The sequence below is a fragment of the Rhopalosiphum padi genome, chromosome 3 (genome assembly GCF_020882245.1).
Source record: "Rhopalosiphum padi isolate XX-2018 chromosome 3, ASM2088224v1, whole genome shotgun sequence".
Classification (NCBI taxonomy): Eukaryota; Metazoa; Arthropoda; class Insecta; order Hemiptera; family Aphididae; genus Rhopalosiphum; species Rhopalosiphum padi.
Genome location: NC_083599.1, coordinates 72,678,680 through 72,691,699, shown reverse-complemented (window position 1 = coordinate 72,691,699; position 13,020 = coordinate 72,678,680). Strand labels below are relative to the sequence as shown.

The 13,020-nt window shown below is 26.1% G+C and overlaps 2 protein-coding genes and 1 long non-coding RNA gene across 3 annotated transcripts; 2 read left to right on the top strand and 1 right to left on the bottom strand.

Annotated features, from left to right (window-relative positions):
- Window positions 1–376: 376 nt before the first annotated feature.
- Window positions 377–3,351, top strand: LOC132927735 (zinc finger MYM-type protein 5-like). The gene is made up of 5 exons (XM_060992321.1): window positions 377–1,211; window positions 1,364–1,474; window positions 2,085–2,195; window positions 2,359–2,469; window positions 2,551–3,351. The coding sequence occupies exons 1-5, from the start codon at window positions 1,046–1,048 to the stop codon at window positions 3,204–3,206; spliced, it is 1,155 nt and encodes a 384-aa protein (XP_060848304.1). The 5' UTR covers window positions 377–1,045; the 3' UTR covers window positions 3,207–3,351.
- On the top strand, window positions 3,279–5,149 carry LOC132925614 (uncharacterized). The gene is made up of 5 exons (XM_060989993.1): window positions 3,279–3,307; window positions 3,367–3,929; window positions 4,083–4,744; window positions 4,816–4,952; window positions 5,095–5,149. The coding sequence occupies exons 1-5, from the start codon at window positions 3,279–3,281 to the stop codon at window positions 5,147–5,149; spliced, it is 1,446 nt and encodes a 481-aa protein (XP_060845976.1).
- Window positions 5,150–10,097: 4,948 nt separating this feature from the next.
- LOC132927007 (uncharacterized) lies at window positions 10,098–11,854 on the bottom strand. Its single transcript, XR_009661593.1, has 3 exons — window positions 11,633–11,854; window positions 11,517–11,577; window positions 10,098–10,305 (listed from the first exon to the last, which is right to left on the bottom strand). It is a non-coding gene; the product is annotated as an uncharacterized LOC132927007 (long non-coding RNA).
- Between the last annotated feature and the right edge of the window lie 1,166 nt (window positions 11,855–13,020).

Sequence of the window (13,020 nt, the reverse complement as noted above, 5' to 3'; positions counted from 1 at the left end):
TTGAGCTTGTGTTTCTTTTAAAACTGATATAACTACGTGTGTTGGAGGATGGGGGCTATAAAACTGACCATTGTACGTCCTATGAAAGCTCTCTGGACCATTAGTAGTTCTAAAAAATAATTATAAAAACTTAGAGATTTTGAATTTACTAATAAAATTAACATAGGAAGGAACAAGAATTTAATTTAAAATATTTTAAAACCATACCTTGGATTTACTGAGGGTTCTTGTGCCCAAAGATATGGTGGAAATAATGAATCAGGTGCAATATATGTCGATACTAAATAGTCTGTAAACAGTGGCGGGGTGAAGAGGTTTTTGAGAGGCCATGGCCTCTGAATTTTTGTGGGTGGGTGGGTGGGTAGTATAGGTAGCCGGTGGTTTAGGACTTTCAATTGTATATAACCCATAATAATTATTCAGGGATTTTAAATGCCTATACGGCTATACGTCATTCCATTTTATCGTTAAAACGGTTTAAATAGACAGTAAAAACTAAGAACAATAAATAGATTAAGTTACTATGAAATATGAATATGATTGTTGTCAGCTAATAAACAACACGAATACCAGAATACACGATAACACTAATAATTATTTTCATACTGGTTTCTCTACTTGGTCATTCTATAAATACATTTTAGGAATAACCCTAGTATCATACTTAATACTACTTACCACCACCCGCAAATCGATAAACACGATAATAATAAGAATTGTTTGCCATTATGGCATTATGTAATATGTATTTATTTAATTCCATGATGCATTCTCGTCGTGGTCTCGTGGAATAATCATTATTTACCATATTATTTCAGTTAATTTAAGTTTCTGTGATTTGTATTTAGTAGTTACGTACTCGAAGTCACTATGGCTTATTCCACTATTGTTTAAGTATGAGTTGTATTTGTGTAAAGTGTAAATTAAATTGTTAAATTTTCATTAGCTAGTTTTTACCTCAATTTATGAAATTATTGTTTCGTTAATATTGTTATATATAATCAAGTTTTTAATTGGACATTTTAAACCATATTTTATTATTAAAATGTCAAATGAAATATGTAATGTATGTAAAAGAAAACGAGAAACCCTAAATGCGACCAATTGGACTCGACATATTATGTCTTGTAAAAAAAAGAGACTTTCATCAGGTCAAAGTATAATGTCATTCTTCAAACAGAAGCCTTCTACGTCTACTGATATAGTTATTGGTAAGTTATAACTGTTAAAATTTTTAAATGTATACTGTAGTGTTAAACTCAGAATTTATTTACTTTTTAGTTTTGTTATAATTATTATTAATTATTGCCTATTATAAATGTTTACAATTATTAAAAGGCAATTTTTAAATTAATTTTTATAGTTGAACAAGAAACATTAAACACCAATTCAAATTCCGTGGCATCACCAAATCAAACTTTTGATGAAGTCATTAAAAACATTGAAGTTATACATGATAATTACATAACTGCAGGTGCTTAAAAAAATTGATTTAATTTAATATTTAGTATTATATTATATTGTAAATATAGATTTTAAAAAAACAGAATGAACAAATTATTAAAATTATTTTTTAATATAGACAATATTATAATAAATTGTATCATGATAAAAACTATATTAGCACAGAATATAACAATAGCCTAAAAAATAATATAATAATAATAATATTAGCCTTGTATATCTATGATTAATAGATACTATTTATTATCCACTTTAAATCTAAAGATATTTTTTAATTACCTTAATTTTCCCTTTTTGATTATTTTTTTATGTAGAATATATTATGCATAATATATTGATATGTTACCTAGAGCTGTAAGCATGAACATTTTTTTTTATTGCAGTTTTCAATTTTTTTATTTTTGTATAGGAGTTAGATATACCGTATACGAATAGGTAGTGGTAGGTGTATGCTGTAGCCACGTTTTCAACTTTGTTATTAATCAACATAAACATTCAATTATAGCTTGTGTTTTGTTACATATAACCAATATTAAATTAATATGTTTCATATAAAATTTTAATGTTTTTAAAGTGAAATAATTTAACATAATTTGTTTTTAATATTGTGAAATATTTAGGGTTTAATGAAAAAATTCAAACTGACAACTCAGATATGATGGAAATTGAAAATAATTTATTGCCAAGTTCAAGTATTGCAGTACATGTAGATGATGCACCCAAAACAGAGGGTATTTGTAATATTTTTACTAGTTATTTTATTATAAAAATTGTAAATTAATTGTTGTATATTTAAACAAATATTATTTTAGTATTTACAAATGATATCATTGTACCTATTATATTTTTTGAAGAATTCATAAAACAAATAAATTTCATATTATGTATATTTAGGGTTTAATGACAAAATTCAAACTGACAACTCAGATGTGATGGAAATTGAAAATAATTTATTGCCAAGTTCAAGTATTGCAGTACATGTAGATGATGCACCCAAAACAGAGGGTATTTGTAATATTTTTACTAGTTATTTTATTATAAAAATTGTAAATTAATTGTTGTATATTTATACAATTATTATTTTAGTATTTGCAAATGATCCAGCGTCTATACCATTAGTTATATCGGATGAAATGTTGCATTATTATATGTCCCTTGGTCCTTGTCAGCCAAATGCTAATGATTTATTAAATAATACATTTCCCAAGACATATGAAGAAAGTGGTCATATTAGGTCATTTAATGAATGCTATTATTATAAAAAAAATACTGATGGACAGCTTATACATAGGTATTGGCTATCATATTCACCATCTTTAAATCGAATATTTTGTCTAACCTGTAAGCTTTTTGGTTTACCTGATACAAAAAAATTGTTTTTAGTAAAAAATGGATCTAATGATTTTAAAAATATTACACGGACTTTGTCAAACCACGAATCTTCACCAGATCATATGCAAAGTGTAATAGCACATGGATTATATATAAGAAATGACCGAATTGATCTGAAACTCATTGAAAATGCAAATCGTCAGGTGGCTGACAATCGAGAACTTTTAAGACAGATTATTGATGCCCTTATTTATATTGGAAGACAAAATATATCTTTAAGAGGTCATCGTGAAGGCATTGATTCAAATAACAGAGGAAATTTTTTGGAATTAGTTAAACTTTTATCAAACAATCATGGTCCTTTGAAACGCCATATAGAACAAATTGAAGGTAAAAAAAAAATCGACTAACTTTTTTGTCTAATGTCACCCAAAATCATTTATTAAACATTATATCAGAAGTAATAAGATTTAAAATATTAAATGAAGTTAAAAGATCTGGACAGTTTGCTGTGATAATTGATACAACGACTGATGTTAGTAATTTAGAACAATTCACATTTATTCTTAGGTATGTAAACGAAGAAGGTCTTGTTCAAGAACGACTGGTTTCATTAGTAACTGCATCAGATGCAACTGGACTGGGTATGTTTGAAGTATTTTGTGAAATAACTAACAAATATAATATTGAGTGGAAGACACAATTGATAGCTCAAGCATATGATGGTGCTGCATCTATGCAGGGACAGTATTCTGGTTTGAAAACCAGAATACAAAATGAAAATCCAAATGCCATATATATTTGGTGTTGTGCGCATTTATTCAATCTAGTAGTGGTTGATACATGTGACTGTTGTATTGTCTCAAAACGTTTTTTTGGTGATATTGGATGTTTTGTTGAGTTTATGAGGGCTAGAAAACGAACAGCTATTTTTGTTAAATGGCAAGAACAATTATATCCTAATGATCGTTTACGTCGAATGAAGCGATTTTCCACTACACGATGGACATCTCATGACAGGGTATTAATTGTTATTAATGAAAAATATTCTGCACTATTGGAGACATTAGAAGAAATTTCTGATGCAAATAATTCAGACCGCGAAGCTGCCTCAACTGCTGAAAATCTTTTAAGTAAAATAACATCATTTCAATTTATTTTAATGATGTTATTTTTTAGAAAATTATTTGCCATCACGTCTGAAGTGTCAAGATATCTACAATCAAAGGAAATTGATTTTGTGCAGGCAATTAATTTAATAGATATTGCAAAAAATCGTTTAATAGATATGAGAACAGAACAAGACTGTAAAGATTTAATTGACCAGGCAAAATTATTTTCAAATAAAAATGATCTTAATGAAACAGATTTTCCTCAGGTAAGACCGAGGAGAAAAAAAATTATGGCTGGAGAACAAGCTAGAGATGAGCTTTTATCTTCACCTGTAGATAATTTTAGGACTGGGGTTTTTTATAGAATTTTGGATACAGTAATTTCATCTATTGAAAATCGATTTTCTGAATCTAGAAATATACTTAAAGATTTTACATTACTTTCACCTGAACGTTTAAGGTTGATAAAGAATGAAAACGATTTACCTAGTGATGCCTTTAAAGCCATTTCCAACTGGATTTCAATAGATCTCACTCAACTAAAAATTGAATATGTTACATTTAGTAAAAGTTTAGATAAATTGCTTAATGGTATGAATATAAACATGATGTATCAAAACCTTAACAATCATACAAGTGATTTTGATTCGGAGAATGATAGCGAAAACAGTGAAAATGATGTTGAAACTTCAGAAAATAAAATAACTTGCCTGCAAATCCTGAAAATTTTATCCAGTTATGACCTTAGAAATGCATTTCCAAATTTGTTTAAAACATATAAAGCACTTGGAACCATTCCTGTATCTTCAGCATCTGCAGAAAGAAGCTTTTCTAAGGTGAATTATTTGAACTAATTAAAATTCAACAAATTATTCAATAATAAATTATATATTGTGTATTATTTTAGGTAAAGCTTATTAAGACTAGACTTCGGTCAACAACTGGTCAGAATCGGTTGGAAAGTTTGTTAATGTTAAGCATGGAGAGAGATGTGCCAATAAATCACCAAGAAGTTATTGATAAGTTTGCTCAAACATCAACTTTGTTAAAAAAAAATTTAATGTTTAAATAACAAACTTATATACTTTGCTGTTATATATACTTAGATAATTTTCATCTTACATTTTTTTTTTTTTTTTTAAATAATTTATATCCTATATACTTAACCTCATTAATTTTTCTTTAGTTGTATGAATAAAAGCAATTTAGGAAATAATATTAGTGAGGCTGAATATTTCTAAAGAATTTACTATAGAAATTACTTTTACTTAAGTATTAAATTTTGAGTGTCCATGATTTTTTAGATGGGTTTGACACCCCCTCCCCCATCCTGTGATGAGGTTTTTATTTTACAGGTGGTGGGTGTCCCAAATCTTGTTGGCCTCATTGGTAAAAAAAGTTCACCACGCCACTGTCTGTAAATACATGAGCTTTTTCTAGGTTGGGGCATTCGGCTATTAATGCTAAAAATACATCTTAAATTTCGTCACTGGGTAAAAACGGTAAGCTGAAAAATCATTTTAACCATTGTACCTATCTATCTTATCGGCATCGCCTAGGCGTGGTGTAATAGCAAAAAACCCTTATATTAGTACTATTTGATTATTTTTAAAATTATTATTTAAAAATTTGTTATTAACACCAAATCTGACAACATCGCAAAATTAAAGTCGGGTAAAAACGTTCGCAATCGTGTCACCGGAAAAGGTCCGTTCGCAATCGTATATTACCCAGTTGAGTTGATTCCCGGGTCATTATATATTTTTTTCAATACTTAGTCAAATATTCAGCCTATTAGCGTAATCCAAGGGATACCACCAGGAGGTTGGCTGACAATAAGTTTCTCAAAAATGTCATTCTTTTTAGTTTTTTCATATTTTGAAAATCATTCAATTTTTATTTATCAATTATTCATTGCATTATATTAAAATTTATTATTTATTAAAAAAATTATTAGTAAAAAAAAAATAGTAGTTAGGTAGGTAAAAATATTCAAAACATATAAAAACTGTTATTTGATAATGAGATAACCAATATGGCAGTATACATCACTTCTATCAAAAAAATTTGTATTTTTTGGTTTGTTATGTATTTTCTAGTCCCACTACTCTTGAATTTAATATTTGGTTCCGACTGCACTTTTAACAGCTCACACATACTTCGTAATGACCCGGGAATCAACTAATTCATAAAGTAAGTCACGGGAATCAACTCACTTACTGCGATAAATCCCGCCTGAAGTAATTGAATTGTGATTAGATAAAATATTATATATGTGATTATTATAAACTCTTTATCATAAATATAAGTATATTATCATTAGTGTTATTTTATTATTTAAATTCCAAATTTTGTTTCATTTGAATACCTATGAGTAATTTTATGTAAATAATAAAAAAAACTAAAGAATATAGAATTAATGTACATTTAAGATCGAATAGTAGTTGTAGGTAAGGAATACATAAAACGCAGAGTATTAAATATTTTTGAACATTTCCAAATTGCTATAAAATTGTGTGTTTGTAAGTACTTATATCACACTATTTTTGACAAAAAAAAAAAAATACCTAATTAATTATGGTTGTAATGTTGTTTAATTTTTAACAAAACGTTTATTTGTCAACACAGTGCATTTAAGAAACGTTGAAGATATAATGATGAAGGATGATTATCAAAAAAAGTTTATTCAGTAACAATTAATGTGCCTATCAAATGTGATATTATTATTTTATATGTATAGGAAAAAAGAACGATTTATTTAAGTAAATATTTATGATTTAATCATTTTATTAAAGACTGTCAATAAGTATTAACAAATATCTGTATCAATCAAACATATAAAGCATAGAACAACTACTTTGGTAGTTTGCGTTATTAAATACCAATCTGTTCAATACCTATTTATTTAAATACATATGCAAATAAGTCACAAATATAGTTTTGTTCTGAATAGTGTAGTGTCCACTCAAAAAGTTTAACATTTCAAAACCATTTGGAAACTCCTCAAGCTATGTCAAACACCTACATATGTAAATTTACTCTTTGTTCTGAAAAATTCAAAAGTATTATCTTTATATTTACTTGAATAACTAGTATTTCAAGGGATTAATATTTATAGATTTTAAGATTATTAAATTATGAGATTAGTTTAAAATACAAATGGTTTATAATTATTTACAAACTTATACAGACACAATATTTGAATTTTTAATTTAGTTATGGACTGTAGTTTGAATATGAACATTTATTCATCAATATTATATTTTTGAACTCAACACAATACAGAATAATAATTATAAGTAGGGTGCAGATTTGTATGAATTTATATATTTGTCGTTAATGATAATATTCAAACGATTTCTTTATAGAAATATGTTACAGGACTATTTGATTATTTTATGCTATGGTTGATATTACATATTTTTACATAATTTACTTATATTACATATTTTTGTTAAATATTTAGCTATTTACAAAATTAGTACTGTATCGCCCTTTTATATTATGTGTTTTTATCTTCTCCAGTCCATATGTGTGCTAATAATAATCGTGAGTTGCAACTTTCCATAGTCCACACCATACTATAATAAACTTAAACTAACCTTGTGGTACGCAAACTTCTTTTAAATTTAGTCTTACTGAATTAGGGGCTTTTAAATTTGCCCCTATAACTTCTGTTGACGTAAAAACATATTGTATCCTAATTGACGTCGATTTACATTTGAAAACCTAAAAAAGTATATGATTGTCAATTGTTTTGTTGACGATGAAGAATGTCATAACTCCAATGAATAAATACTTAATTTGAATGTATTCCTAATTAATGTTATTAAAATAATAATCTAATGTAGTGTTGTTTAATTTATAATTACATACCTTTACACTTATTTTATAATTTTTTTTCTAGAATAATAAAATTTTTTATTACATAATATTTTGTATTTTAAATTACATAATTTGGATAAAAAAAAATACATATTTATGTAGATATTTTTGAATTTATAATACATATAAATCCGTACTGTAATTATAAATAAAAATGTCGATGTTTTTATTATTGTTTGGGATTTATGGTTAATTTTTGTTTATTTATTAAAAGTCATACTTATGTCTATGTAAAAATCTACTGTTAATCGTAAATAATCCAGGTTATTATCCTAATATCAATAAGATATTGGCATAGAACAAAAAATATTGGATTTTATAGTGGTATATTTGCCCAGGAATAGATTTCGCTAGATTTAAACATACAAATATTTTATCAAAAAATTATGGATATTCTACATTAAAAAAAATTGATAGTATAATTATTGGTGAGGTAACGGAATGTGATTAAGACGAGGAACTTTGAGTTAGACTGTATTCTAATATTTTTACCCAAAACCATAGTTTATTAATTTGTATACATAATAAAATAATCCATAAATTCAAACATAGTATTTTTATTGTAATAACAATATGTTTATGTCTAATTATAATAAACAATTCTGCATTTTTTCTATCTATTCAATTTATTCTTAAAACTTATATAATATAATTTATCACAAATACAGTGTATAATATAATATAATCAATTAATAATGATTTTAAATCAATAGTTAAACTGATAATATCAATAAAACCCAAGAGTATAATATTGAAAATTTCAATAATCTGTTAAACATTAATTCTTCAAATAATGATGATTTTATATTTGATACAGAAAAAGTTTGAAAAAGATGACGTTAAAATCATATTCACGTGTAGTTTTGTTGTTAATTATCTTACTCAAATGTGTTTATTTGATAAATTAAATTTTATTATTGTTTTGCAATATTAATTGACTTATTATATTACCAACAACAACTATACTAGAAATGTCTTCATCACAAGAAAAAAGTAATGGCTCATGCCTCATTACTATTATTTAGAAAAATATAAATTGGCCAATCGTTTAAAGACGACCTTGTAAGCTGATATGAGTTCAAGCTGGGTATTATACACAAGATATGCAAGCTTAATAAGATAGAAATAAGAATATCGTCTACAATATAGACAATTATAAAATTTGTGAACCCTATTGTGATTAAGTAATAATTTTGTTTATTTTTATTTGATTTGTTTGATCAATTTTTTTTTTTTTTTAATTATTTAATTTTATTCATGTATTCAACAAGAAGTCAAATAATTTTTAAAAATTTTAATTACTACATTTAAAAATTTTTATGCTAAAAAAACATTTGAATTTAATAAATTAAACTAATTAAAGACATAGTTTCTAATTAAACATTTGTATATTTTAATTTAATAAATAATGTAGTAATAAGGTGGTATAAAAAATTAAAAAGTATGAGTCGTAAGTAGCATAAATGTCTTTCTATATTATTACAGTATTTATCATAGTTAGATATTGTTAGACGTTTAAAAGAGAATTTGGAGTCCAGAGTCCAGACAATACCCAGTGCCTTAATGTACCTCGGTCCATTTATTTATATATTTTTTTGTATTTTGTATACTTATTTATACTCAGTCATGTAAAGTATTCAAATTTCTAATACTAATGTTCCTTGCATTTTAATAAAATTTAAATATTTGTATTTAAATACCATAATGTGTGTTCTATTAATTATTTTTCTCAAAACTTAGACAAGTATCTTATATATTAAATGTTGTGTATCTTAGTAAAAGTAACTAAGATACTTTTTATAATCCAATTATAATAATATTTTGTTAAACTATGATGTATTTTATATATTATAACTATTATACTGCAAGTATAAAATTATATTTAAGACCTGCATCAGTGGCGTACGCAGGATTTTTTTAAGGGGGGTGTCATAAATCATAATTATATGCACAAATTGACCTTTTTTTTTTATTTATCGTTTCATAATTTGAATAGATACTTATTTTTAAGAGGGGTGTCATATCTTCCTGACACCCCCCTGCGTACGCCACTGACCTGCATTAATATAATTGCATTTTAAATGATATATTTTTATATAATTTGGTAAGCTTTAATTAAGAAACTCTATCTTTAATATATTAAGTCTTTATGAAGAAAACAGATTGTTTGATAAATGTGTCTTAAAATGTATATTATTGAGGTACTCTAAAGATACTTAAATCAGAATCTAGATACTTATTGTATGTATATTATTATAGCACTGAATATTAAGTGAATCAGGATTAAAAATTGAAATACAGCTATACATATCTAAATATGTTTATTACTCAAATATGAAAAAATACATAGTAATGTGTAAAAATAGTTATTTGGAACAAAAATAAATAAAAAACTGTTTCACAAATATACTAGCATCATTTAGTAGTGTGAATCAAGTAATTTGTGAATTGTTTTTTCATGATTTGAACCTTGTATGTTAAAAATCTTCATCATCATTAAGATCATTAAAATCTGAAAAACAAGCAATTTACTTATAAACAAACCAATAGAATACATGAAGGTACTGGATTATAATAAAATGTACCAAATTACCTAGTATTCCCAAGTTAAATGAATTTATTTTAGCTAATACATAATTTATTAACATAAATATATATAAAATAGATATAATTTAGAAATTTTAAAATTTTAATTTCATTGCAAATTTAGTTTTGGATAGCTAAATTGGCTTTATAATATTGTTTATTTGTAATCTTTTTTTCTAGGAGTGCGCAGTTTTTTTTCACTTAAACATATTAATTATAAAAGATAACTTGATACTTATTTACTTACATAAAAATTAATCTATAAATACTTAAAGGAAAAAAATTCTACACTCATACATTTTAGGCAGCAGAAAAACAAGATTTTTTAAATCTTATATATGATTTACCTAACCTAATGTCCTTATAAATGACATGACATAAAAAATGTTAGTGAATATATTTTTTTTTTAGATTATCTCAATTTTCTTTGGTTATGCCCGTTTAATTTTATTTTATATATTTCAATATAATTGAGAAAAATGTGATATTAGAAAAATAAAATTAGAAAAGTAGCCAACACTTTCTGGTTTCTATACACAATATATATATATATATTTAAAATTAAGTTTATTTATTGTACTTAATTAATTCTTAATATTTTGTTGCCAATTTGAATTCAATATTATCTAATTGGTACTTTTGAAACAGTAACCACTTATAAACACAGTGATAAATATGTGCTTTTATAATAGTATATCAACTATTATAGGTTTTATAAATACACATTCTAGAGATGTAAACTAAAATGCATCATTTTATAGTATTTTTATAAAATTAATAATGGTTATATTAACTGTTTTAATTATGTGATGGGCACAACAAATGTTTTTAGTGATTTGTGATGTTTTGTAGTTATTTCCAGGAGTATCACAAAATTCTTTACTGCATAATCACTTAAAATAATAAACATTCAACTATAAATAATATGTTAAGTCATTTTATACTAAACACTAAAAGAGCAAAATAAAATTTGCTCATATTTTATATCATGTTTTTAATACCTATATCGAATGATAAAACAATGAAAATCTAATACCTATAGAATTTTCCCATTTGACAACAATTTAAATAATTAACTAAAAATGACCAAAATAAGACGAATCTGAAATTATCACGTGTTCATATTTAAAAACATACCATTATAAAAGGGTTCATGCTGTTGTCGTTCATAGTATTTCTTTATAAGATCTACTTCAGTCTAAAAGAATAACATTTATTAATTTAATAATATTTATAACAATTATTTAAATTACCTCATCATCAGAGGCCATTTGTATGTCATTAATCTCTTCTGGTTCTAGAAATATTTTATCGACAATTCTTGTGGGCCTCATGATAATTCTCGTTTGTGTATCGACAAAATTATAGTAAATACAAAATTTAATAAGAGGAAACAATGTTAATATTTAGTATGAGGACATATGAATTGTGCTTGTGGCTGTTGACTGAGGATGATTAGATTAGGATACTGTGGGCGCCCGTCAGTGTTGTGTAATTTCTGTTATTATCAATAAGGCGTATATTATCAGGTAAACGACCACGATGTAGATAAAATGTATTTATGGTGTGTACGGCTTGGTACGTGGGCTCGTTTCCATGTAGGTACCTCAGAGGTTCATACTTCAGATCATAGGTAAACACGAATTCGATCAGCTGCTGAATGAGTGTCTCGTTTAAATCGTTTTATGATATTATTCACAGATAAAATAATAATACAATAATAGATAAATATAATATTATTATAGAACATAATAGAAGCGACAACTATCAAAATCCCATTATTCACTGATAAATATTTCAGTTGACCTTGTAATTTTGCTGTAAGCTCAGCATGATGATGCCGAGCTTTCGCTACCAACAGCATGCCGAGCCAGGCCCGGATTTAGACTTAAATAGGGCTCTAAGCTATTTGAGATATGGGTACCTTTATAAGTGCAGATATTATAGGCATAAACGGAAATTGGGGGGGGGGGTTACCTCTAAAAAAAAATCATTCGGAGCCCTCCTAAATTATTTTATGTATTGTATAAGGTTTATACCATTAGTGGGAGGGAGGGCTAAATCAAACAAATAAATATTTTAGGCCTCCGCAAAAATTGTATTTTAACTCCGCTTATGATTGTATGTCAGTGCCAAATAAGACAGTGGGAGCCCTGAGCTATAGTTTGTTTAGCTTATACGTAAATCCGGTTACGTAAATACTGTTATCAAGAACGCCGGCGAATTTATGAAATAATAATAAAAATAAATTTGAAATTTGGTTATGAACGGTTCTGCTATTAGTGACACCGGCTGATGGACTAGTGATGCGCAGGGATGTGGTTATGTGATGATGTCGATGTCTGTGATGACTAAATGTATTTAGTTCAGTGTATGGATTGTGGAACTTTATCTTGAATTCTCTAAATGCCCTAAACCCCAAACCATAGTTCATACTACTTACATAAGATAATCAACTGACTCATCTGTTAATATTGTTTTAATAAGCGAAATTCAACTATACTAATTGTACTGACATATTATTAGTGTGTATCAATATAATTAGTATATATATTATATTATATAATAAATAGTATAATAATAATAACTAATTATATTGATATAACATGTTGTTTCTCATTGCTTTGTTCTGGAATATTCA

Bases quoted from the DNA above. Each gene is read 5' to 3' on its own strand.
- LOC132927735 (XM_060992321.1), top strand. From the start codon at position 1,046: ATGTCAAATGAAATATGTAATGTATGTAAAAGAAAACGAGAAACCCTA. The intron at 1,212-1,363 runs GTAAGTTATAAC...TAATTTTTATAG, and splicing joins GTCTACTGATATAGTTATTG to TTGAACAAGAAACATTAAAC. The intron at 2,196-2,358 runs GTATTTGTAATA...ATGTATATTTAG, and splicing joins TGATGCACCCAAAACAGAGG to GGTTTAATGACAAAATTCAA.
- LOC132925614 (XM_060989993.1), top strand. From the start codon at position 3,279: ATGAAGTTAAAAGATCTGGACAGTTTGCT. The intron at 3,930-4,082 runs GTAAAATAACAT...ATCGTTTAATAG, and splicing joins AACTGCTGAAAATCTTTTAA to ATATGAGAACAGAACAAGAC. The intron at 4,953-5,094 runs GTTAAAAAAAAA...ATTTTTCTTTAG, and splicing joins TTTGCTCAAACATCAACTTT to TTGTATGAATAAAAGCAATT.